Source organism: Sapajus apella, unplaced genomic scaffold (genome assembly GCF_009761245.1).
Source record: "Sapajus apella isolate SASKATOON/1434 unplaced genomic scaffold, GSC_monkey_1.0 scaffold141, whole genome shotgun sequence".
Classification (NCBI taxonomy): Eukaryota; Metazoa; Chordata; class Mammalia; order Primates; family Cebidae; genus Sapajus; species Sapajus apella.
The window spans coordinates 156,706-184,301 of record NW_022437081.1 but is presented as its reverse complement, the minus strand read 5'-3'; the positions used below and the strand labels follow the sequence as shown (position 1 = coordinate 184,301).

The 27,596-nt window shown below is 43.1% G+C and overlaps 1 protein-coding gene across 1 annotated transcript; it reads left to right on the top strand.

The window, feature by feature from the left end:
• Positions 1–10,330: 10,330 nt before the first annotated feature.
• Positions 10,331–26,773, top strand: LOC116540535 (cancer/testis antigen 55-like). The gene is made up of 3 exons (XM_032264074.1): positions 10,331–10,424; positions 12,511–12,695; positions 26,717–26,773. Exons 1-3 carry the CDS (start codon positions 10,331–10,333, stop codon positions 26,771–26,773), a joined length of 336 nt encoding a protein of 111 aa, XP_032119965.1.
• The last annotated feature ends 823 nt before the right edge of the window (positions 26,774–27,596 follow it).

Here is a 27,596-nt window from a genome sequence, read left to right as displayed (position 1 = left end):
AGGCTTTCTATTTTAAAGTATTCTATTTTCTATTATGTTTTAAAATGGTCTTGAGAAAGAACAAGTTGGAAATGTCTATTGTTGCTGGTAGCTACCTTGCCTCACAGCTTTGGCAGAAGCAGAAGTTGGTGATTATATGTCCAAAGAGTACTCTAACCTAGAAGCAGGAACAGTGGACAGCAGTCTCCACATGGCTTATCCTAGTCCTTTCTGGATACTGGAATCCCAACCTTGAACTCCAACCAGCCTTGAGACTTTCTGATGCCAAGTGCCTATCTTCCTAGATATTTTCCCTTTAGGATGTCAGACTCATCAAAAACAGTTTCTAGCAAGGACAGGGGTGAGGAATGTGTTGACAGTAGGGAAATAAGGAGTGGAGACAAGGTTTGACTCCAATTCTAGTGGAACTTGGTGTTAGGTAAGTTCTACAGTCTAAATATTTGTGTCCCTCCAAATTCATATGTTGAAATCCCAACCCCCAATGTGATAGTATGAAGAGGTGGGGTCCTTGGAAGGTGTTTGTGTTGCGTCATGAGAGTGGAGCCCCCATGAATGGTATTAGAGTATTACAAGAAGAGACATGAAAAAGCTTTCTTTTTTTCTCTCTCCACCATGTGACAATTCAGCAAGAAGGTGAAGGCAGCCATCTACGAACCAGGAGGAGGTCTCTCACCAGAGGACGACCGTGCTGGTACTCTAGTCTGGGACTTCCAGCCTCCAGAACTGTGAGAAATGCTTGTTGTTTAAACCTCTCAGTCTATGGTAATTTGTTATAGCAGCCTCAGCTGACTAAGACAATAAGGAAGTAAGTCATGGATTTACATGAGAGAGGGGCCCTGTTGTGGACATCAGGGATAAACCTGGGGCTTTGTCCTAGAAATGAAGTGTGATCCCGACCTCTGGGACCAGAAGAGGATCTGCCACAGGGTGTAATCAACAAGAATAGGGCAGAAATCCATGAAGCTAAAGCCAGGCAACTTGGCTATTAGCCTTGGCTCTCCCACTCAGAAGTTGTATGGCTTTGTGCGCAGCATTATGAGTCTTACTTAGTTCACTTGTAAAATAAAGAAATTCACTTATGTCAGTGGGTTTCAGCCTCTAGAGCCCTGACCTACTACAGGGCCATGCCTTTCAAACTTTAATGTATACATGAATCACTGGGAGATCTTGTCAAAATGCAGGTCTTGGTTCAGGAGGTCTGCGGTGGGGCCCTCAGAGTCTGCATTTCTCACATGCTTCTAGATGACTGTGTTCTGCTGGTCTCTGGACCACACTTTGAGTAGCAGGCAAGCATAGAGGACCACAGAAGTGGCTTCGGTGCCTCTCTGCTGGTGGGGATGGAAGGTTAGAAGTCGTCACCCCCTCCCCCGCTTTAGTAAGAGTAGCTTGCCTTTGATTTGTTTTACATTTTAGGGTTCCACCTAAGATTTTATTTGAAAAATAAAAAGAGCTTAAAAGCAATGGATTATAGCACTTTGTCAGGGAGGGGGGAATACTTTAAATTTTATTATTGAGAATTTAAAATATACACCAAATTCAAAAGTATAACCAACTCCCATGTATGCACTACCCAACTTTGATAAGCACATGTACATTTCCCTTTATAGCCACCTGATAAGAACTTAAAAAAAAAAACAAGAAGAAGCATGCAGGTTATCTTTGCACTTTGAAATGCTGGGATTCAAAATTCTTCCCACTACAAAGAAAGCCTGGCTCCAGAGCCTCGCTGGCAGGGCTGAACTTACTAGTGGGGAATAAATGGACCTGGTTTAGGGAGTTACCAGGAAGTAAGGACAGGAAACAGCACAAATCATTCCAAGCCCTTCTCTGTGGCAGGAGAAAAGTTGAAGTCACAGGAACGAATGGAGTGGGGGCAGGAATGTGGCCAAGCTCTTCTCCTCCTGGAGGAATTTGTGAGGAGAGAGAGCAGCAAGACACTTGCTTCAGTGACTGCGGGAAGCCAAAGGTTCAGGCACACACAGACAGAACTGGGGAACAGCAGAGGAAGGCTGTGAACTTTAGGAAGCCTCACTGCTGATTTCAGCTGGAGTACAACCACCAAAGTCAGACAATGGCTATCATTTCCAAAACCAGAAAATAATGCTGCCGGGTAGACTTCTCCCCATTTTCTGTTTTTGTTTTATTTTCTCTCTCTCTTTTTTTTTCGTTGAGATGGAGTCTCACTCTGTTGCCCAGGCTGGAGTGCAGTGGCGAGATCTCGGCTCACTGCAACCTCCGCCTCCTGGGTTCAAGCAATTATCCTGCCTCAGCTCCCCCCAGTAGCTGGGATTATAGGTGTGCGCCACCACACCTGGCTAATTTTTATATTTTTAGTAGAGACGGGTTTCACTCTGTTGGCCAGGCTGGTCTCGAACTCCTGATTTCGTGATCTGCCCACCTTGGCCTCCCAAAGTGCTGGGATTACCAGCGTGAGCCACCATGCCTGGCCCTTTATCTTCTTTTTCTTAAACCTTCTGTGTCTGCCACCCCTTCCCTTCTCTGCAACTGACAGCTAGCAGGTAACAAATAAGTGAACAAGGTGCAGACAAGGCTGGATAAACGTCAGTTGTTTTCACAGACAGGAGCATTCACAGTGGCGCTTCTGTTTTGCATATGACCACAGCCGATTCCATGTATGCAGCCCTCCCTGTGTACCAGACACTTGTATAAGCATGGCTGTACTTGATTGTCATGGCAGGCTGCAGGGTGGATGCCTGTTTGATGTCCCCAAGATGCAGTGTGAACAGCTACAAGTAAAACTAAAAGGTAATAAAAATAATAAAGACTAGAACTGGTTTACTGACCACTTCCATGTGTCAAACACTGCTCTGTGCTGAATAGTGTGACCCCAAAGTCAATGTCCACCTGCAACCTCAGAATATGACCTTACTTGAAAATAGAGTCTTTAAAATGTAATTAGTTACATTTAAATGAGGTCATACTGGATTACAGTGGGCCCTGAATCTAATGTGACTGCTGTTCTCATAAGAACAAAGACACAGAGACACACAGGGAAGAAGGCCGTGTGATGATGGAAGCAGCAATTGGAGTGATGCCTATAAGCCAAGGATCACTAATGACTGCTGGCAGTCACCAGAAGCTGGGAAGAGAGAGTGTGAGTGACCTGCCCAATGTCACCCAGCTCATAACCTGAAAAGCCAGGATTTGAGCCCAGCTGGTTTCTCCCTTCAAAGCCTGCTCGAACTGCAGGGTGCCTAGGTAAAGCATGGGGTTGACTGTGTCTCAGTGTTTACTGGTGTCCTGAGAAGTAAACACTGTAATAAAATCCGGTATTTTATTACATTTGACATTGGACCTTGTGCCTTGTCTGGGTATCTGGGTCTCCAGTCTTGTTTGCAAATCTGTGCTGTAGTGTGTGTAGGAATCAAAAGCGCATAACTACCTCATAGGTGCTTATTTGCTTAACATCAAGCACCTCGTATAACTTTTGAAAACCCATTTATCTCATTCTTATGATTTGTTCAACTACAGAAGGCTAATTTTGTCAAAGCTGTTGGGTGAAATGCTCTTTTTCCCAGCTCATCTGGCTTGCACTAACAGGAATAGCATCATCTCTTGGTCACTTCCTGTAACTACATCTGAAGACCCTTGGGAGGGTATAGCTAAGGCTTTCAGCAAGAGACACAGTCACCACTGTACCTCAGGCTTTGATAAGGCAAAGAGAAGAAAGGCTACGAGGCCAGCAAGGGAGTAAGGCTGCAGAGCCTCAGCTTTAACCGTTTTGCTGTGATTCCCTGGATAATGTGATCTGATATTTTATTACATTTGACATTGGACCTGCAGTGATTCCTAGGTGGTATGAATGTGGAGAGTTGCTGTCACCTGGAAATGTCATAGAAAGTGAGAAACTAGGAAGTGTAAGAAAGACGAGTCTGCCAGTTTCAAATGTTGACAGGCACTGTGAACATTGCTTCCCCCTCATGCACTGCTTCGCCCATGTGGTAGAGAGGGAGGCAGGTGCAGAGGGGCGCAATGACTTGCCCATGTTCCTAGAGCTGGTGAGCCAGGAGCTGAACCCCAAGCCACGCTTTGAGCTCCCAGGCTGGTCTCTACCCTCTGCACTTTCATGGGCAAAAGCCTACAGAAGAGGGAAGTGGGAAAAGGAGTATGAGAAACACACAGAGGGTCTGGGGTGAGGCTTCGCATCACATCTGAGCAAAAACGGCTTTAACCAGTGCTCAGATTTGCCATGGTATTCTCATGGAAAGACCTTTACAAAAGACAATCCAGAGAAATTTCATTCAGTACACTTCTAGAGTATAAGTGGAAGCACTTTCCAGCCACGATGTCTGGTGTGTGCACTGTGGTTCTTGCTGCATGTCCCCTGACAATTTTTTATTTTTGAGGTGAGTTTTGCCCTTGTTGCCCAGGCTGGAGTGCAGTGGCATGATCTTGGCTCACTGCAACCTCTGCTTCCCAGGTTCAAGTGACTCTCCTGTCTTAGCCCCCAGAATAGCTGGAATTACAGTCGCCCATCACCACGCCCAGCTAATTTTTGTATTTTTAGTAGAGATGGGGTTTCATCATGTTGGCCAGGCTGGTTTCGAACTCCTCACCTCGTGATCCACCTGCCTTGGCCTTCCACAGTGCTGGGATTTATTTTTAACGTTCATAATTTGAGAAAAGAAATCTTTGAGTACTGGTCTCAGGGAACTGGGAAGGCCATCTTGTAGCTCCACAGGTCTGGGAAATCCAGTTTTTCTGAGTTAACCTTTGCCCTGGAGGTAATGACAGCACCTATAACCCATACTACTTCCTGGGTAGGGGATTTGCATTCCTGCTGTCTGAGCCCACATGCTCACCTTGGCTCCTACTCAGCAGTCACCTGGTCCTGCGCTCCTCCTTTAACTGCCCACAGAGAATCTGTGCCTGGGGTCCACTGCAGTGTCAGATGTAAGAAGGGACCAGGGAATAGGCCAGGAGTCCATTGTCAGGGTGTCCTGAAGGCCTTTCCTGGAGCACAGAGCTCTTCTGAATTTCTGAGTGCTGGAGGTATGTGACATGAATTGGTGTGTGTTTGTGTGGGTAGGGGAAAAAGGGAGATTTGGTTAACGAGAGGACCCCTGATATCTGTGGGAGGGGTTGTTGTGAGTGGAAAAGCAGCTGTGGTTGTTACAGATGGACTCTGGTGGACAGGGAGAGGGAGTGTGCTGCCATGACGGCCACAGAGGGAGCCTGCTGAGAAAGGGCTGGTGGCAGAGCTGGGGTCAATTCAGCCTCAGGGGACCTGGGGGACTGCTCTGCAGAACTGGGAGAGGGCTCGAGGTTCAGCCTGGTTTCTAGGTGGCTGAGTAGAACAGATGGCAATAGTGACTGTTGTGTGTGCCACCATCAGCATGGCAATGAGAGAAGAGTTCACGGGGTACAGCATGCAGCAAGACTGTCTCCCAGTCTCAGGGCCCAGGGAGCAAACCCTTAGAAGTTCCAGCCTGTTGGTCCCACTGAATCTCTGAGAGTTTGGTCACCCTGCTTGTAAGACTCAATGTCTGCTCTCCATGAGGTCATATTTGGAATGTTGTGGCAAGTGACGAAGCCCCCTTGGCTGCTGTCTGGGGTCCTGTTTGCCCCTCTGATCCTCTTCCTGGGGGGAACTGAGAATGTGAGATGATGTAGGGTTGGGCCCGGGAGCAGGCATTCATGTGTTTGTGGCATCCAATGTACCCACAAGGCCAGGACATCTGTATCCAAACAGAAGGCTCCATGGTCAGAGCCAAAAGCCCAGCCCAAGGGCAATGTGAGTGAGTCTCCTGGATGGGAGAGGAATGCCCTGATTATTCTCCAAAGCATGAGGCCAGGAGGGAGAATGAAGAAGTCTGATGTTCTCCACTGGGCAGGCAGTTGAGGAATGTGGCTGGATCAGTCCTGGATGACCTGATTATTCACTGGAGATCCCCACTCTGAACCACCTAATAGGGAAATAATTGAAGGCTAGGATTGCTTGGGAATTAATAGGATGTGGCTACTTTTGTGAACTTTTAATATCACAGTGGTGGGGCAAGGGCTGTAGGGGATTGAAAGAAAGGCCAATAGAGTCGTTCATCTATGGAAGAGGCCTGGTATAGTTTGGATGTTTGTCTTCTCCAAATCTCATGTTAACATGTGATCCCCAATGCTGGATGTGGGACCTGGTGGGAAGTGTTTGGGCCATGGGGGAAGATCCTTCATGAATGGCTTGATACTGTGTTCACAGTAATAAGCGAGTTCTCACTCTATTAGTTCGTGTGAGAGCTGATTGCTTAAAAGAACCTGACAATTATCTTGCTCCCTCTCTTGCCATATGACATGCCTGCTCCCCCTTCACCTTCTACCATGAGTAAAATCTTCCTGAGGCCTCACCAGAAGCTGAGCAGATGCTGGTGCCATGCTTGTACAGTCTTCAGAACCATGAGCCAAATAAGCCTCTTTTCTTTACAAATTACCCAGCCTCAGGTACTTCATTATAGCAATGCAAAACAGACTAACACGAGGCCCAGTGGCGAAACAATAAAACATCAGCAAATATGTTGCAGAAAGAAAAGTCCTGACCCAAAGGCAAAACTCACTACCAGGGTAGATTCAGGATAGTTTTTTCATTTTCAAACTAGCTGCATAAAATAGGTGTGTCTGGCAGTGGTGCTGAGAAAAATCCAGATACAGAAATTGACAGCTGCCCCTATTGTTCAACTTAATATGGGATCAAAGATGAAGAATAATTCTCTGCTTCATACGTGCCCTATTATTCTCTGTTACAGCAGTACCTTCAAAAGATAGAAACATACTGGAACCTTCTGTGTCCTGCTGCTGCTCTTATCCCTGAGCTGGAGAGGATTGCTGCCCATTTGCTCTTGGCTTCACAGAATAAAGTACTACCTTCTACCCTTCTCTAGAATTAATAGCTGCCCTCTATTTTGTTATTAAATATTCTCCTGGCTGTCCTGCTTCCTTTATGGTTTTTGGGTCACATATTGTGTGATGAATGCTGTCTCTTCTTCAAGTTGTAGAAAATGCAAGTGAATGCCCTGCCATGAGTGACTAGGTTGGTCAAGAAGGACAAGAAAACACTCCCCCAACCCTGCCCCTGCTTTGACCTCATTGCTGGGACTTGGGTGTATTGCTGCACCTTCATATGCCATGGGGGCTGGTCTGAAGCTTGGGTCCACAAGAACTGACCTGGTTCTGGACTAGACCTTGAGTCTGACTCTGCAGGGGCTGGCCAGGTGCTGGAACAGTCTTGACATCTGGGTGGGTCCACTGGGATGTACCTGGAGCCCCAGTCCAAAGGGATTGGCCTCGTGTTAGAACAGGCCTAGTGCCTGAAACTACTGACATGGGCCTATAGCCTGAAATCACAGGGACTGGCCTGGGCCTGGATCTGCATTGGTGGTCTTGGAATCTCAGTCCATGAAGTCTGGTCTGGTACTACGATCTTATTGGGTAGTCCTGGACTCTGAGTCCTCTACAGCCTTGGGATATGGGGGAAATGGACTGGAACATGGGACCATCCTGGTTTAGGGACCAGCATGAAGTCTGGGTCTGCAGTGGCTGGGTCTGGACTCTAAGATTGCCAGCACTGGCTTGGTGCCTGGAGCCACTGGGACTGGTCTGGAGGCTGGGACCATGAGGACCGGCCTGAAGCCTATGTCCAGTGGTGCCTGCCTGGAAGCTGGGTATGCAGGTGCTAGACTAGAGTCTAGGTCTGTGAGGGCCGGCCTAAGTCCTGGGATCTTAGAGTCTGGCTTGGGGCTTAGGTACACAGGAGCAGTCTTGAAGCCTGGTTTCATGGGGGCTGGTCCAATGCTGGTCTCTACTGGGACAGGTGTGGACACTGGGTCTGCTCAAGCAGAACTGGACTCTAGGTCCACCGCATAAGGCCATAGGGACCAGTCTGGAGTGTGATGCTGCAGGGACTGACTCACCACTAGATGGGGCTGGAGTCTGTGTTTACAGATGCACACCAGGTGTGTGAGGCCGGGGTACTGACTTGGCACTGAGGCCAGCCTGAAGCCTAGAGTCACAGGGGCTAGCTTGGTACTGGGTGGGCCTGGATCTTGTATCTTCAGGGGCTGGCCTAGAAGCTGGGTCTGCGAGTACAGACCTGATGATTAACACTGGGGGCCACAGCCTGGTACTTAGGAGGTCCTAAAGCCTAGGGCTGTGGGGACTAGCTTGGTGCTGCGCCGGTCCAGAGCCCAGGGCTTCTAGGACCAGTCTGGAGCCTGGGGCCAGTGGGGTTGGCCTGATGTTGGGGCAGGCCTGGAACCTGGGGCTGCAGAATTCTACCTGGCACTGGGCAGGCTGGGAGGCTCAGTCCACGGTTATTGGCCTGAAACATGAGCCCACAGAAGCTGACCTGGCGCTGGGCAGGCCTGGAACCTACATCCATGTGGTTGTGGGGCTGTGGGTGTCAGCCTGATGCTGAGGTGAGTCTGGAGTCTTGGACCATCAGGGTCTTTCTGGCACTACCTTCTACTGAGGGAAGACCCAGTGTTAAGGTCCAAGGCAAAGTCCAGTGCTCACTTTACTCTCCTTCTTGTCTCATGTGTTTCATGCAGATGTCTGTTGAAAGGACAGGCCACACTCAAAGCTTTCTTCATGACCTATAGCCGCCCTAAATCATTCCCATGAGCCACTCCCCACAGTAATCCCTGAAATCCAATGAACACAATTCCAGCCCACCGCTCAGGGCACTCCTGTCCCCCTCTTCGCAGATCTCCTCTTGATGCCCCAGCATTGCTCCCACCTGGTTCTTGAGTCCCTCCTTGCCCGTCTCCTCCATCAGATGATTATCTTTTGCAGCTCTCTTGCCTGTTTTCTCTGCAGGAGAGGAAGGACAATCAGGTTTCATCCATGGCAACCATGGATTACAGCAGGACGCCCCTAACTGTTTTTCCTGCTTCATGCTTTGGCCCCTTCCAGCCTGTTCATAACCAAGCAGCTGGAGGTATCCCTGGAAGGCTCCAAACCCTTCACAGACTGCACACATTATGGAGAGTAAAAGCCAAAGAACTTTCACTGCTCTACAAGTCCTCACAAGTCTATTACCTCTCTGATTACATTTCCAGTTCTTGCTCTCACTTCCTCTGCTCCAACCACTAAGTTTTCCCTTGAACACATCAGGCATACTCTTGCCACACAATCTTCACACAGGCCACAGGCTGCTCCCTTTGCCTGGATAACTCCTCCTGAAATAGCTGCCTGGCTAACTCCAACATCTTCCTCAGTATTTGTTTGACTATTGCCCTCCAATGAAGCCTACTCTGACTATCCTAATGTAAAATGCCAGCCAATGCCCCTCCCCAGCACTGTGGATCCCCCTTGCCTTGCTAAATTTTTCCATAGCATTTATTGCCTCCTAATGTATCACGTGTTTTGTTATTTTTTAGTTTTGGTTTCTCCCTTACTCTCCTTTCGTAAGAAAATTACCTCCACAGGGCCAAGATACTTGTATCTTTTATTCACTGATTAATTACAAGTGCCAAGAACAGTGTTTGCCTCATAGTCAGTGCTAAACAAATATTCATTAAATGAATGAATAAATGTAATACATACAGCAGAATGATTGGCATCGTTAGGTAAGCAATGAATAAGTGATAGCAATGATATTCAAATAATTCTGTGATAAATTATAATTATGAACCATAATTGTTAACATTTTAGGGATGGCAAGTCCTTCTCTTTTATATCATAATATGATAATTTATAATATAATATTTTTTATCATAATACAAAAGAGAAGGACTTGCCATCCCTAAAATGTTACATACCCACATGAACACACACACACACACACACACACACGCACACGTACACATGATCCCTGCTGAGGAGTAACTATTGACCACCTACTATGTGGTTAGTCTTTATGTTAAGCACCATGAACACAAGGGTAAGAGCTGGATTTTTTGGTTGCACAGCCTGTGTTTCAGACACCCGTCCTCCCAGGGAATCCCACAGAAGAGCCCCTGTACCCTTTGAGTACATGCAGAACCCAAGCCCCCAAGCCATTTCCCCCGGGCCATCCTAATGACTCCCTCAGCCTTGATGGAAGGAGCCACAATGTTCCCACCCACCACCTCTTACTGGCCACAGGAACCTGCCCACCCACCCACTGCATGCCCATCGGCTGGACAGTGGTAGAGGCAGGTCCTGAGGAACATATGCTCAGAGAGAGGAACCCTGGCTCTCTTAAGGACTGCTCACTAATAATTGGGTCCCCTACCACAGAGGCTGAGGATGTGAGTCCCTGAGGAGACGTGGTGACCTGAGAGTTCTCGACCAAAAAGACCTTGTGTGTCATCTATCACAAACAGTGCCCAGGCCAGTCAGGACCATGCTCAGGCTTCTGAGACAGGCTTTGGCCTTCTTCCAGAGGAAGGCAGACCCCACACAGCGGCAGGGCCCACAGCAACAGGGGCTCCCACAAGGTATTCCTCTGTGTGTCCCCTTACGTCGCACCCCAGAAGCCTCCCAATAGGGGCTCTCCTCACCCCTGGAAAGGAGCTGTGGAGACTTAAGCAGGCACTGCCCATGGAGGTGGCTCCATATTGTGTGTGTGTGTGCATCGGACTGGGGGATGTGTCCCGAGTCCCCAACAAGCCCCTGAGAACTAGGCTTGCATCGACCTAAACCCCAAACTCTCTTGTCAGTCCAAAGCAGGAAGTTATTGACAGGGAAGGCTATGGGGGCTGTACCTCCCTCTCCACCCTCCCACTCACCTGCATCTCCCTGACCCCAAGTTTTCCCACGTGCTTCCTGCAGCAGATTTCTTTTGATATTTAAAATAGGCATGAAATCCCCTAATTTGAGGGTGAATTTGGCCATGTATCCAAAAAGGGCATGCATTTGAAGCCAAATGGATGAGTCATATATCTGTTGCCCATAGGAGGTCGTGAGCCACATTTAACTTATTCTCCTTTGTATCCTAAAATCCCAGCACTGAGTGGACATTCAAGGGAGATGTGTGATGGCATTTGCATTTGGCGAGTGTGAGTCCATAACACGTGAGAAGGTTTGCGGGAGTGGATCGCATCCCTGCTCTGAATTATATTAATTCTACTTTTTGTTGAATGCTTGCATGTGCCAGGCCCCAAGCTAACGGTCATTCATCTCATTTAATTCTCATGAAAATTCCAGTGATGGAAGTCCTAGTGTCGTCATGCTCATTTTATAACTGAGTCAGGGAGACATAGACAGACACAGACGTTCGGGTCCAGCAGCCATTTGTTATCCTCTAAGCTCCCCACCTCTGAAGGCACCTCCTGCCACAAGAGTAGAATCACGATATCTTCAAGAGGATGGCATATGACAGCCTCTTCTTTGGTAAGTAGTATTCCGTTAGCAGGGACCTGCTTTCCTGGTGCTAGAATCTCCCTGTAGCTTCTCTGCTAGCTGAGTTTGAACCCCTGCTGAGGTGGCTAAGTCTTAGCAAAGTTTGTTCAGAGAAGACTGTTTCTTAGCTTTTGGCTGAAATTTCTCACTGCAGCATTGATTCACTATTAGCTCTATTTGTGCCAACAGGGACACATGGAAGGCTCTTCAACAAACCTTCACGTGTCTGAGTGGCGGTTGCTTCCATTGCTCTCCCTCTTGCTTCTGTAATATGATGTAACAAACAAGTTTGACCCATTAAAAAAAATTGTCAGGTTTTCTTGATTTCTGTTTTTATAATCTTGTATAATCACAAATTTTCCCAGGCATTCTGTCAATTTACCTAAGTTGTGGGATAGGCAGTTGTGGCATTATGGTTCAGAGCTCAGATTCTGCAGGCAGACTGCCTGGGGTTAGATCCCCAAATATCACCTACCAGCTATGCTTGTTCAGAAAAGCAACAACAACAACAACAACATAGTTGTTGATTCAGATGCACTATGGGGCTAGACTTAAATTCCTGATATCTTTTAGTGCTCTGGTGAGATGTTTAAGAATCTGCAGATGATGCTGCTCATTGTGTTGATGATAATGATGAAGTTATATAATAATAGTGGTAATTTAAGGACTCTTCATATGCAGATATAATGATAGCAACAGCATTTACATTCTAACCTATGCAAGGCACTCACAGTTCTAAGCAGTTGATATGTATGTGTCCATTAACCCTCACTGCAGAAATCATGCAGAAATTGTTAACTATCTTTGTTTGACAGAGGAAAACAGGGTCAGAGAGGTTAAGAGATGTATGCAGGCTTATGCAGATCGTACATGTAGGAACTGAAACCCAAGCGGTCTGGATCCAGACTCAGTGTTCTTAACTATGACCCCCTAATGCCTGTGGTGTGAGGCCACTGTGCCATACAGAGAAGTGGTGGTCCAGAATGTGAACCTGGGCACTCTGCCTCCAGAATCCTGCATAGCTGATTATTAGGCTCTTCTGTGATCTGTATCTCAAATCCAGGTCATTCTATTCCTAGAAGTACATGGTTGTCTATCATATTTTCCTCTCGTAGGGCTTATTTGTAATGGGTGTTTGCTTTTGAGATTAATAATATAAACTGTTGTTTGCTAATCCCATAGGTGGCACCACATTGAAAACTGTGCAGGGATTTGTGACAAATGTCTCTAGTAATTACGGCTTGATTAATGAGTTGAACTACAGCAGTAGTGATATTGTCACTGACAATGTGGCTCTGAAAGTTGGACAAAAAGTTACTGCAGTTGCAAAAGAAGATAAACCATCTCATGGATTGAAAGCTATCAAAGTAAGATTTGCATTAGTTTGGGGATAATCTCTTATCCTTGTGGGCTTTCAATTTTGCTTTACTTATATTAATCTAGCCTCTCTAATGCGATCTGTAGAGTAGATGTACAGTGAAATTTGAAATCCTACTCTCCTGACTGTGCAGGTTCTCTTGTTCTAATATCAATATTTATGTGGCTAAGAGTAAAAATTGTTGAGGTCAGGAGTTCAAGACCAGCTTGGCCAACATAGCAAAATACTGTCTCTACTAAAAATACAAAAATTAGCTGGTGGGTGCCTGTAATCCCAGCTACTTGGGAGGCTGAGGCAGGAGAATCACTTGAACCCAGGAGGTGATGGGTACAATGAGCTGAGATCATACCAGTGCACTGCAGCCTGGGCAACAAGACTGAAATATCTCTAACAGAAAGAAAGAAAGAAAGGAAGAAAGAAAGAAAGAAAGAAGAAAGAAAGAAAGAAAGAAAGAAAGAAAGAAAGAAAGAAAGAAAGAAAGAAAGAAAGAAAGAAAGAAAGAAAGAAGGAAGGAAGGAAGGAAGGAAGGAAAAAGAAAAGAAAGAAAGAAGGAAGGAAGGAAAGAAAGAAAGGAGAAAGAAAGAAGAAAGAAAGAAAGAGAAGAAGGAAGGAAGGAAAGAAAGAGAAAGAAGGAAGGAAGGAAGGAGGGAAGGAAAGAAAGAAAGAAAAGAGTAAAAATTGTATATTTGTTCTTCCACCGTTTAAACAATATGGTTAACATTGATAATTATTGAACTCTATATAATCGTGTAACTTCCTTTTTCAGGTTAAAAACACCCACCATTTTCTAATATTATGCATTCATAGACATAGAATTGCTATTTCTCAAAACATGTGCATTTTAAACTTTTTTTTAAAATAAAGCTTTATTGAGGTATAATTTACATACCATAAATTTTCTCATTTTAAGGGTATAATTCATTGACTTTTTGGTAGATTTACAGAGTCATGTAACCATCATCACAGTCCAGATATTTACCGTTTTGATGGGTATTATCAAATTATCTTTTGGCTGAATTGTACTAATTGACACTCTCAGCAGCAGGCTGCAAGACTGCCTGTTTGCCAGTATTAGCAAGGATAGGAATATGATCAATCTGAAATCTTTGCCAATGTTAGTAGTAAAAAGCAGTCTCATAATTTTATTTGGAATTTCTTTAAGTCTTGATGAGATCACTGCAACTTTTATTTTCTTACAACTATTTACATGTTAGGGCATTACAGTTACTTTTATGTTAGGGAAATTAACACTTTATTAGGAAAATTAGTATATAAATATTTTGCAGTTATTTTCACAGTAGTCTTTTAGCTTTGTTTCATGCTGTTCAATTTTTTTGTATTAAATATGTCCATTTTGTCTTTGTGGCTTTTGGGTTAAGAATTCTTATTCCAATTCATAATTTACATCAGTATTCATTTAGACTTTCCTATGGAAGTTATTATTTATTTAGATCTAAACTTTCATTCTACCTGTAATTGATTGAGGTGCACAAACTGAGAGAGGGATCTATATCTAGTTTATAATCCACTTTGTCCCTATTGTACCAAAATGCCTTCTATTATGCAATACATTCTCACAAGCATTTTAATCTGTCTGCACTATTGTGTTGGATCCTATTTGTGAAGGAAAATAAACAGAATTGGGAGAGTGGGAGTTTGACATGGAACGTGGGGTAAGGTTTAGTCTGCGTATGGTTGTATACTAGTTTGGAGTCAGGGAAGAGAGGTCAGAGATCACTATGGATCATCTACTTGAATGCTGACAGAAGCGGTATTGGAAAGACAGATGGGAGCCTGGTGCTTCATTCCTTCATGAAAGTGAGTGAGAGGGAAGTAACCATGAGAATGGCACAGGTATTGACAGCTGGAAGATGCCAATTGAGAAACGAATATCAGTGAATAGGTATTTAAAATAGGTATTTAAAAAACATGAAAGCTGATTTACAGCTCAATAGCTCATTTCCACCAAAAATCTTTGAACAAGAAGTTTCACTCTTAGAAGTTTATCCTACAGAAATAAAATCAAGCAAGTAAGCAATGTATTTGGATAAAACCTAAATGCTCAACAAGGTGAAATTAGATCTATAAATTATGGCACAATCATTCTTTGAGATGATGTATTTCCCTTTCAATAGTCTTCTGTTCTATAAAAATGTTTGTGATCACTATGTGTTATTTGAATACTATATACAATGTTAAATTTTGGTTTTATAACAAGGCGTATATACTTTTACACAGAAAAAAACACCTAGAGCAGGGTAAATATGAAAATGTGGTCAATGGTTGTCTTTAGATTAAGCATTGTGCTTATAATTATAAATTATCAAATAAGGACTATTATACTTCCAATAAGCAAAAAGGTTTGTATGCCTCCCTATCATAGATAAATTAAAGCCCTAATTTGACTTGATATTTTTAGAGTCTTTTCCCGGTTGAGGTTATTTTTATAACTTTATCTCATGTTTGCTCTGCAGGCCTGGATCTTGAATGTTATGGTTTCATTTCTTTTTCCCTTTAATTGTGTTGTTTTTCCTTTCTTTCTGTCCGCTCTTGCCCAAACCCCACATTTGCCAGGTTAAATCTTTCTCTTCTTTCGCAACCCAGCTCAAATCTGACTTCCTCCAAGAAAAGCCCTTCTTTTCTCTAAGTCTGAAATTTTCTCCCTTCAGGAAATCCAATTTTTGAACTTGTTTTATATCCTTTATCACAGCTTATTTAAAACTTGTAATTTTTCTCTTTTATTGTTGTTACATCATGAAGTCCTACAGGGCAAGAATAGTTACAATTATTATTTTTCTTTTTTTTTGAGATAGAGTTTCACTCTGTCCCCCAGCTTGGAGTGCAGTGGTTTGATCTCGGCTCACTGCAACTTCTGCTTCGCGGGTTCAAGCGATTCTTTTTTTTTGTTTGTTTTATTGCATTTTAGGGCTTTGGAGTATATGTGAAGAACATGCAAGATTGTTGCATACGTACACACCTGGCAGTGTGATTTGCTGCCTTCCTCCCCATCACCTACATCTGGCATTTCTCCCCATGCTATCTCTCCCCAACTCCCCACACCCCGCTGTCCCTCCCCATTTCCTCCAACAGACCCCAATGCTCCCCTTCCTGTGTCCATGTGTTCTCATTGCTCAACACCTGCCTATGAGTGAGAACATGTGGTGTTTGATCTTCTGCTCTTGTGTCAGTTTGCTGAGAATAATGGTTTCCAGGTTCATCCATGTCCCTACAAAGGACATGAACTCATCGTTTTTGATGGTTGCATAATACTTCATGGTATATATGCGCCACATTTTCCCTGTCCAGCCTATCATCGATGGGCATTTGGGCTGGTTCCAGGTCTTTGCTATTGTAAACAGTGCTGCAATGAACATTTGTGTGCGCATGTCCTTATAGTAGAATGATTTATAATCCTTTGGATATATACCCAGTAATGGGATTGCTGGGTCAAATGGAATTTCTATTTCTAGGTCCTTGAGGAATCGCCACACTGTCTTCCACAATGGTTGAACTAATTTACGCTCCCATCAACAGTGTAAAACTGTTCCTATTTCTCCACATCCTCTCCAGCATCTGTTGTCTCCAGATTTTTTAATGATCACCATTCTTTTTTTTTCCCCCTTTATTTATTTTATTGCATTTTAGGTTTTGGGGTACATGTGAAGAACATGCAAAATTGTTGCATAGGAACACACGTGGCAGTGTGATTTGCTGCCTTCCTCCCCATAATGATCACCATTCTAACTGGCGTGAGATGGTACCTCAATGTACTTTTGATTTGCATTTCTCTAATGACCAGAGATGATGAGCATTTTTTCATATGTTTGTTGGCCTCATGTATGTCTTCTTTTGTAAAGTGTCTGTTCATATCCTTCATTCACTTTTGAATGGGCTTGTTTGTTTTTTTCTTGTAAATCTGTTTTAGCTCTTTGTAAATTCTGGATATCTGCCCTTTGTCTGATGGGTAAACTGCAAAAATTTTTTCCCATTCTGTTGGTTGCTGATTCACTCTAATGACTGTTTCTTTTGCTGTGCAGAAGCTGTGGAGTTTGATTAGGTCTCATTTGTCTATTTTGGCTTTTGTTACCAATGCTTTTGGTGTTTTGGTCATGAAGTCCTTGCCTGCGCCTATGTCCTGAATGGTTTTGCCTAGATTTTCTTCTAGGGCTTTTATGGTGTTAGGTCTTATGCTTAAGTCTTTAATCCATCTGGAGTTAATTTTAGTGTAAGGTGTCAGGAAGGGGTCCAGTTTCTGCTTTCTGCACATGGCTAGCCACTTTTCCCAACACCATTTATTAAACGGGGAACCCTTTCCCCATTGCTTGTTTTTGTCAGGTTTGTCAAAGATCAGATGGTTGTAGATATGTTGTGTTGCCTCCGAGGACTCTGTTCTGTTCCATTGGTCTGTATCTCTGTTTTGGTACCAGTACCATGCTGTTTTGATTACTGTAGCCTTGTGGTATAGTTTGAAGTCCGGTAGTGTGATGCCTCCTGCTTTGTTCTTTTCGCTTAGAATTGACTTGGCTATGCAGGTTCTCTTTTGGTTCCATATGAAGTTTAAGGTGGTTTTTTCCAGTTCTGTGAAGAAGGTCATTGGTAGCTTGATGGGGATAGCATTGAAACTGTAAATTACTTTGGGCAGTATGGCCATTTTCACGATATTGATTCTTCTTAACCATGAACATGGAATGTTTCTCCATCTGTTTATGTCCTCTCTTATTTCATTGAGCAGCGGCTTGTAGTTCTCCTTGAAGATGTCCTTTACGTTCCTTGTTAGCTGTATTCCTAGGTTTTTTATTCTCTTTGTAGCAATTGTGAATGGCAGTTTGTTCTTGATTTGGCTCTCTTTAAGACTGTTATTGGTGTATAGGAATGCTTGTGATTTCTGCACATTGATTTTGTATCCTGAGACTTTGCTGAAGTTGCTTATCAGTTTCAGGAGATTTTGGGCTGAGATGGTGGGTCTTCTGAATATACAATCATGTCATCTGCAGATAGAGACAATTTGACTTCCTTCTTTCCTAATTGAATACACTTTATTTCTTTTTCTTGCCTGATTGCTCTGGCTAGAACTTCCAACACTAAATTGAATAGGAGTGGTGAGAGAGGGCAACCTTGTCTAGTGCCAGATTTCAATGGGAATGCTTGCAGTTTTTGCCCATTCAGTATGATATTGGCTGTGGGTTTGTCATAAATAGCTTTTATTATTTTGAGACACGTTCCATCGATACTTAGTTTATTGAGAGTTTTTAGCATAAAGGACTGTTGAATTTTGTCAAAGGCCTTCTCTGCATCAATTGAGGTAATCATGTGGTTTTTGTCTTTGGTTCTGTTTATGTGGTGAATTACGTTTATAGACTTGCATATGTTGAACCAGCCTTGCATCCCTGGGATGAAGCCTACTTGATCATGATGGATAAGCTTTTTGATATGCTGTTGCAATCAGTTTGCCAGTATTTTATTGAAGATTTTTGCATCTGTGTTCATCATGGATATTGGCCTGAAGCTTTCTTTTTTTGTTGAGTCTCTGCCGGGTTTTGGTATCAGGATGATTTTGGTTTCATAAAATGATTTGGGAAGGATTCTCTCTTTTTGGGTTGTTTGGAATAGTTTCAGAAGGAATGGTACCAGCTCTTCTGTATTTCTGGTAGAATTTGGCTGCGAACCCATCTGGACCTGGGGTTTTTTTGGTTGGTAGGCTATTAATTGCTGCCTCAACTTCAGCTCTTGTTACTGGTCTATTCAGGGTTTCAACTTCTTCCTGGTTTAGGCTTGGGAGGAGGCAAGTGTCCAGGAATTTATCCATTTCTTCCAGGTTTACTGGTTTGTCTGCATAGAGTTCTTTATAGTAATCTCAGATGGTAGTTTGTATTTCTGTGGAATCAGTGGTGATATCCCCTTTATCATTTTTTATTGCATCTATTTGATTCTTCTCTTGTTTCTTTTTTATAATCTGGCTAGTGGTCTGTGTATTTTGTTGATATTTTCAAAAAAACAATTCCTGGGTTTATTGATTTTTGAAGGTTTTTTGGTGTCTCTATCTCCTTCAGTTCTGCTCTGATCTTAGTTATTTATTGTCTTCTGCTAGCTTTTGAGTTTTTTTAATCTTGCTCCTCTAGCTCCTTCAATTTTGACCATAGAGTGTCAATTTTAGATTTTTCCTTGCTTCTCATGTGGGAACTTATTGTTATAAATTTTCCTCCAGACACTGCTTTAAATGTGTCCCAGAGATTCTGGTACATTGTGTCTTCATTCTCATTGGTTTCGAAGAACATCTTTATTTCTGCCTTCATTTCATTATTTATCCAGTCAACATTCAAGAGCCAGTTGTTCAGTTTCCATGAAGTTGTGCGGTCCTGAGTGAGTTTCTTAATCCTGAGTTCTAATTTGATCGCACTTTGGTCTGAGAGACTGTTCGTTATGATTTCCATTCTTTTGTATTTGCTGAAGAGTGATTTACTTCCAATTATGTGGTCAATTTTCGAGTAGGTGTGATGTGGTGCTGAGAAGAATGTATATTCTCTGAATTTGGGGTGGAGAGTTCTGTAGATGTCTATTAGGTGTGTTTGGTCCAGATCTGAGTTCAAGTCCTGGATATCCTTGTTAATTTTCTGTCTCATTGATCCATCTAATATTGACAGTGGAGTGTTAAAGTCTAGACTCCCACACTGTTACTGTGTGGGAGTCTAAGTTTCTTTGTAGGGTGTTAAGAACTTGCTCCATGGACCTGGGTGCTTCTGTATTGGGTGCGTATATATTTAGGATCGTTAGCTCTTCTTGTTGCATTGATCCTTTTACCATTATGTAATGCCCTTTTTTGTCTCTTTTGATCTCTGTTGGTTTAAAGTCCATTTTATCAGAGACTAGGATTGCAACTCCTGCTTTTCTTTGTTCTCCATTTGCTTGGTAAATCTTCCTCCATCCCTTTATTTTGAGCCTATGTGGGTCCTTGTATGTGAGATGGGTTTCCTGGATACAGCACACCGATGGATTTTGACATTTTATCCAATTTGCCAGTCTGTGTCTTTTGATTGGGGCATTTAGACCATTTACATTTAAGGTTAATATTGTTATGTGTGATTTTGATCCTACTGTTTTGATGCTGGCCTGGTGGTGATGAAATCTCTCAGCAATTGCTTGTTTGTAAAGGATTTTCTTTGTCCTTCACTTATGAAGCTTAGTTTGGCTGGATATGAAATTCTAGATTGAAAGTTCTTTTCTTTAAGGATGTTGAATATTGGCCCCCACTCTTTTCTGGCTTGTAGGGTTTCTGCTGAGAGATCCACTGTGAGTCTGATGGCCTTCCCTTTGTGGATAACCCAACTTTTCTCTCTGGTTGCCCTTAGCATTTTTTCCTTCATTTCAACCCTGGTGAATCTGACAATTATGTGCCTTGGGGTTGCTTTTCTTAAGGAATATCTTCGTGGTGTTCTCTGTATTTCCTGGACTTGAATGTTGGCCTGGCTTGCTAGGTTGGGGAAGTTCTCCTGGATAATATCCTGAAGAGTATTTTCCAGTTTGGATTCATTCTCTCCATCACATTCAGGTACGCCTATCAAACATAGATTAGGTCTTTTCACGTAATCCCATATTTCTTGGAGGCTTTGTTCATTTTTTTCCCTCTTTTCTCTCTAATCTTGCCTTCTTTTTTTATTTCATTCAGTTGATCTTCTATCTCTGATACCCTTTCTTCTGCTTGGTCAATTCGGCTATTGAAACTTTTGTATGGTTCACGAAGTTCTCGTGTTGTGTTTTTCAGCTCCGTCAATACATTTATATTCTTCTCTAAGCTGTTTATTCTCATTAGCATTTTGTCAAACCTTTTTTAAAGGTTTTTAGTTTCTTTGCATTGGGTTAGAACATGTTCTTTTAGCTCAGAGAAGTTTGTTATTACCCACTTTGTGAAGCCTGTTTCTGTCAATTAATCAGACTTTTTCTCCATCCAGCTTGGTTCCTTTGCTGGCGATGAGTTGTGATCCCTTGGAGGAGGAGAGGCATTCTGGCTTTGGATGTTTTCATCATTTTTGTGCTGGTTTCTTTCTATGTTTGTGGCTTTAGCTACCTGTGGTCTTTGCAGTTGGTGATTTTCAGATTGGGTCTCTGAGTGGATGTTATTTTTGTTGATGATTAAGTTATTTTTGTTGATGATTAAGTTATTTTTTTTTAATTTTTATTTTTTTAGTTTTCCTTCTAATAGTCAGTCCTCTCTGCTGTAGGACTCCTGATCCTGCTTGCTTGGGGATCACCTGTGGTGGCTACAGGACACTAAGGGTTGCTGCCAGTTTCTTCTTCTGTTTATCTTCATCCCAAAAGGATACCTGCCAGGTGTCAGCCTGAGCTCTTCTTTATGAGGTGATTCTTTGGATATATACGGGGGTCAGGGAGCTGCTAGAGGAGACAGTCTGTCCCTTATAGGAGCTCAAGTGCTGAGCTCTTCTCTTCAGAGCTGCTGGGCAGGCACGTTTTTGTCTGTTGCAGCTGAACTCATAATCGCCTTTTTTCCCAGGTGCTCTGTCCTGGGAATTTGGGGCTTTATTTATAAGTTCCTGACATGCTGCTGCCTTTTTTCTGAACTGCCCTGCCCAGTAATGAGGTAGCCTAGTTACAGTCTGCCAGCAGAGGCATTGCTGAGCTGTTGTGGGCTCTGCTCAACTGCTGTGTGAACTTCCTTGCAGTTTTGTTTATAGAGGCATAGTTAGAACTGCCTCAGTAATGGTGGTCTGCCTTAGTAATGGCAGACTGCCTCTGTAATGGCAGACTGCCTCGGTAATGGCGACTGCCTCAGTAATGGTGGACTGCCTCGGTAATTGTGGACTGCCTCGGTAGTGGTGGACTGCCTCCGTAATGGCGGATGCCATTCCCCCAACAGAGCTGGGCCATCCTGGGTCCAGCTGCACTTGCTGCAAAACTCTCAATCCAGAGCATTTCAGATTGCTAGTCTTTGTGGGGATGTGACCCACTGAGCCAGATTTCCTGGCTCCCTGTTTCAGCCCCCTTCTTTTCAGTTGAATGGGCAGCTCTGTCTCCCAGGCATTCCAGGTGCCAGTTGAAACAGCTGCCCAGATTTGTGTGAGCTTTTTGTGCAGAGACGCACTGTGCCAGCTGAAACAGTCATGCTGGAAACTCGTGGGGCTTTTCAATCTGAGAATCTCCTAGTCTGTGGGCAGTAATAACTCATTTGGAAATGTGGTGATCACTCACCCTCTGCATTGTTCTTGCTGGGAACTGCACTCCAGAGCTCTTCCTATTTGGCCATCTTGGATCCCTATCCAGGTATGATTTATATTTCTAAAAGCATGTAATGCTCTTTTCTTGAGAGGATTCTGGTACTAGAACTACTTCTAGAATGTACTTGGCTCCAGTCAGTGGCTCTTCAATGGTGGACCTTTTGAATTGAAAATAGTGGACAATATAGGTATGAATAGGTCATATGTCTAAAAACTCATGCTATCACATATCATGCATTCATTTTTTGAATGCAGTCAGTACTCTTTCATTTGGGCATTTTTTCATTTATATAAGTATTTAATTTTGAATAAACTAAAAAATACTACAATTGTGTAGGATTACTACTTTTAAAGTACTTCAGATGCTTCAAAGTTAGATTTCTGGAGATAGCCTTGTACTCTTCTTTGTGTATGTGTGTGTCCATTGTTGAATTCTATTTGTAGTTAGCAGATATGCTATAAGGTGTAACATATATATAAGCTATATAACCCAGAGCTATACAATTGACCATTGCACAGCAACACAGGGGTTAGGGATGCTGGCCTCCTGCACGGTTGAAAATCTGGATATAACTTGATGCCCCCAAATCTTAATTACTAATAGCCTACTGTTGACCAGAAGCTTTACCAATAACACAAATAATTGAATAACATATTTTGTATATGTATTATAAACTGTATACTTACAATAAAGTAAGCTAGTGAAAAGGCAGTGTTATTAAGAAAATCATAATGAAGAGAAAATACACTTACAGCATTGTACTATATTTCTCAAAATACTGTGAATTTATATTTTCTGTTTATGAGAGGAATCATCTGTTTGAAATGGTGGGCAACTACAGCTGCAGACCTCAGTCTACCGTACAGATCAAGCAATTATATTTTTTTCTTGTAATATCATGGCTTTTCTGCTTGTTGGGAGCACTTCCAGAATCACTAGTCACACTTCGTATGGATCCCATTGTGTTATTCAAGGTTTATGATATTGCGCTAAACACAATGAAAAATATGCAAGATCATGGTCACGCAGATATCTTTTCGGCATACTGATTTCATTCCCTTTGGGTATATACCCAGAAGTAGGATTGCTGGATTATATGGTAATTCTATTTTTAATTTATTGGAGGACCCTCCATAGAATTTTCCATAATGGCTGTGCCAGTTTACTTTCCCACCAATGATGGAAAAGTGTTTTTTCTCTCCCCATCCTTGCCAACACTAGTTATCTTTTGACATTCAAAAAAATATCCTTTCTAACTGGTGTGGGGTGACATCTCATTGTAGTTTTGATTTGTATTTCCTTGATGATTAGTGATGTTGAGCATCTTTTCATATATCTGTTGGATATTTGTATGTCTTTTGTGAGAAATTCAAGTCTTTTGTCCATTTTTATTGAGTTATTACTATTTTTTTGCTATTGAGTTATTTCAATTCCTTATGAATTTTGGATATTAACCCCATATCAAATATATGGTTTATAAATACTTTGTCCCGTTCCATAGGTTGCCTTCTAACTTTACTGTTTGATTCTTTTGCTGTGTAGAAATTTGTAGTTTGATGTTTATTTTTGCTTAGTTGCTTGTGGTTCAGAAGAGGATACAGGGTCTCATTGGCTTGGGAAGCTAGGGTCTACAGCTTTGGTAACTGCATGGTCCTTGGTGGTTGTAAAGGCTGTTTGGGTTCTCAGTGGAGCTTTGCGTTCAGTGGCAAGAGACTAGGGTAGGAGGTGGTGAGGTCCAGGACTGATGGTGTACACATGCTCTGCTGCAGGCACATGCATGGCAGCAGAGTCTGACTGCAGGTACTCATGTGGTGGTGAGGGCTGGTGGCTTGCATGTGCACAGGTACAGGATTTGGGTCTGGTGGCATGCCTGTGCATGGTTGCAGGGACTTGTTGCATGTGTAAGCATGGTAGTGAGGGCAGGCACCAGCTGGTGGAGCCAGCTGCAAGTGCATGCATAGCTGCAGGCCAGTGCTGTTGGAGAGCATGTGTGCAGCTGCAGGAGCCATCTGCGGGCACAAGTATGATGGGTGGCCAGTGATGGAGGTTGGGTTGACGTGTGCACATGCACAGCTGCACAGAACCAGAGCTGGCAGCATTCATGTACACTGCTGCAGGGGTTATCTGTGGATGTGAGCATGACAGTAAGGGCTGGAGACAGGAGTCAGGAGTCAAGGCTGGTTTCTTGTGTACGCACAGCAATGGAGACCACAAAAGGTGGCCAGTACACGCACAATTCCATGGGTCAGCTATAGGCATGTGTAGGACTGTGCAGCCTGGCAACAGGGGTTGGTCAGCTGTGTGCACATGCACAGCTGCAGGGACCACGAGAGCTTTTGGTGTTGTACACGTGTTGCAGGAACCAGCTGCAGACATGAATGTGATGGTAGGGGTTGGCAACTGGAGTCAGGGCCAGCTGTGCATGAACACATACAACTACAGAGTCAGTCAGACACACATGCAGTAGCACAGGCCCAGGCTGATTGTGCACACATGCAAGGTGGATGTGTGGGGTCACTGGGCTGGAGTGCCCACAGCAGCAGCAGCTGGGGATGTTCCAGGAGTAGGGGGAGAAGAAGGGAGGTGACTCTGGCAGCTGGGGATTGCGAAGGTAAAAAACTTCACAGCCCTCGAGGCAATCGTTGTCCACTGCAGCAATGCTGAGTTTCCTCAGCAGCAAAAGGCTTCAAGGGCTGTTAAGGTCTTCATTAAAGAAGGCCGCTGGAGTCCTGTGCAAAGCAGACTACTGGGCACCACAGTGGCTCCTCCAACATCTAGACACTGATAACCCCTACCCATTTTGTTTGTTCCTAACCATCTCCAGGCATCTAAACTGCCGGTTTCCCCAACATTCAGAGTGGGGTGAAACTGAAGCAGATCAGTCCCACAGAGTGTCATGAGGGCTGAGAAAGCCAAATGCTCATCCTGCCCTGTAAGAGGAACTCACGAGCTTGGGAATATTCTCTCTCTGTCAGCTGAGGGATGGGATGATGCAGGTAAAATGAAACTGTCACTGTCCTTCCTACCTTTTTTTTTGAGACAGAGACTCACTCTGTCACCCAGGCTCAAGTGCAATGGCGTGATCTCGGCTCACTGCAACCTCCGCCTTCTGGGTTAAAGTGATTCTCCTGCCTCAGCCTCCCAAGTAGCTGGGGTTACAAGCATGTGTCACCATACCTGGCTAATTTTTGTATGGTTAGTAGAGATGAGGTTTCACCATGTTGGCCAGGTAACCGGTCTTGAACTCCTGACCCCTTGATCCGCCTGCCTTGGCCTTCCAAAGTGCTGGGATTATAGGCATGAGCCACCGCGCCCAGCACATCCTACCTTTTTAATGCAACTATTCTCAGTTTTTTTTTTCTTCAACTGTGCTGCTAGAGCTTCTTAAGTGGACTCTTGTGCTCTTTTGGAGCTATTTTTGTTCATGAATGGCTGTCCAGTTGTTGTTCTTTTTTGGAGGAAAAAAAGGCTGGGATCTCCTACTATGCTGTCTTGCTGATGTCACTCATTCCTGCCAGTAACTGCAAAGTTCTTGGTGTGAGAAGTGGTAAGGATGGAAGTGCCAATTTGAGATGTGGAAAACTGAGAGGAGACAAATTGGGTGCATAAGAAGAATAGCAAGAACTCAGCTTTAGTCGTGTTAAATTTGTGTAGACATGTGGGTAATTGATTCTGAGGTTAGTTAGTGCCAGAGGTATACACATTTTGAAGTTATCCCTAAGATATTATATTAAAAATGTATGTATATTAAAAGAGAAAAAGAGAAATGGTCCAAGACACGTGTCTTGTGTCATTTATAATGCTTGGTAGTAAGGTAAGGAAATGTTTAACATTGTGGATGTTGCCAGTTTTCCAAAATGGTGTGACCATTTCCGCTCCCACCTGCAGTGTTTAAGATTTCTAGTTCCTCCAGATCTTTGGTGTTTATATCCTGCAACTCACTTTTAACTTATTGTAAAATTCCATTTGAAACTACTTGTTTATAAATGTAGTGTAATATACATATTTAAGAGTTCAGGGCAGGCGCAGTGGCTCATGCCTATAATCCCAGCACTTTAGGAGGCTGAGGTGGGTGGATCGCCTGAGGTCAGGAGTTCGAGACCAGCCTGGTCAACATGGTGAAACCCCGTCTCTACTAAAAATATATATATATACAAAAAATTAGACGGGTGTTGTGGCAGGCGCCTGTAATCCTGGGTACTTGGTAAGCTGAGGCAAGAGAATCGCTTGAACCCAGGAGGCAGAGGTTGCCATGAGCTGAGATTGCACCATTGCACTCCAGCCTGGGCAACAAGAGCGAAATTCCAACTCAAAAGAAAAAAAAAGAGTTTATCAACTGAACAAAACACCTAGGGAATTGATTTATTCTTGCAGTGGCAATATTTCCTAGTAATAGCTTAGAGCCAGAGTGAGGAGGTGCACAGCGAGTTACAGTGTACTATGATTTTACGTAATTTTTCTACCACTAATACCATTCAACATTTATTAGGTGGTTACTAGTGCCAGGCATTATTCTATGAGCTCTAAACATACCAATTAATTATCACAATACTTCTATGTCATGAGGACTATTATTCTGCTTCTCATTTTATAGATGAAGAAACTGAGGAACAGAGAAATTAAGTGCCTTGACTATTTGCAAACTGAGTAAGTGGCAGTGTCAAGACTTTAACACAGGTAGCCAAGTTCAAACTTTTGCTCTTACCTATGTACTTGACTGCCTCTTACTAAGGACTTGTGAACATAACCAATTGTTTAATAACTCCTGTGTTTCTCCCTTAGATTGGCTGTGATGAAAAGTTCACACTTTTTCTCCATTTAACTTTGTTAAATCAGTAAAGGAGAATCAATGTCTAAAGGATTATCAACTTCTTTTCTGACAGATTTACAAGGTGTCTGTTTAAACATGTGCAAAATGTACCTTGGATCTACTAAAAGCTATTTTAGGGTATTACAATGTCCCAGAGTAATGTGTGACATTTAACATAACTTCAATTAATATATAATGACACTCAAATTTCTCATGGCTGCTTTAGGTTTTGTGCCTTATATGGGGGACTGATTAGAAGTTGAGGCACCTGAATCATCAAGCCATGCTCAGTGGAGCCCATGAGCTGTAAGCATGTGGATGAGGTAATTTGTTTCCATGTTGCACTTGTCATTAGTTTCTTTGAAACCTTCCTTTAGTGATAATTTTTATGCTCAGAAGTCTGTTGGGTGTGCTGGGAAATCTAGAAAATATGAGAAAACATATTTGTTTTTTACCAAAAGTAGCCTGTTTTCTTATTGAAATGGCAGGACTCCAAAAAGAAAATAATTAGAAAATCATGTAGACCATGTACATAAGTAAGTTCTAAGTTATATAGTATATTTGGTATTTTAATGTTATTAGGATGTTCTGAGAACAATAGGAAGAAAAACTGTAATCCAGAAAACTCTGTATGCCAGAAAATTGCTGGGAAAGAATGAATGGAGTGGGTTGTGGGATTTGAGCTTTCCAGTAAATGCTGGGTATGATTTCGGTAGTGAAGCCTGAAAATGAGAAAGAAATTCATTTTGAACAAAGGTACAGATGAAATAGGGAGCTTGGAATGTGACACAGGAATCAGGGAAAAAATGATAGTCTACTTACTGCCATATTCCTTTCTCATTCAACCCCTTT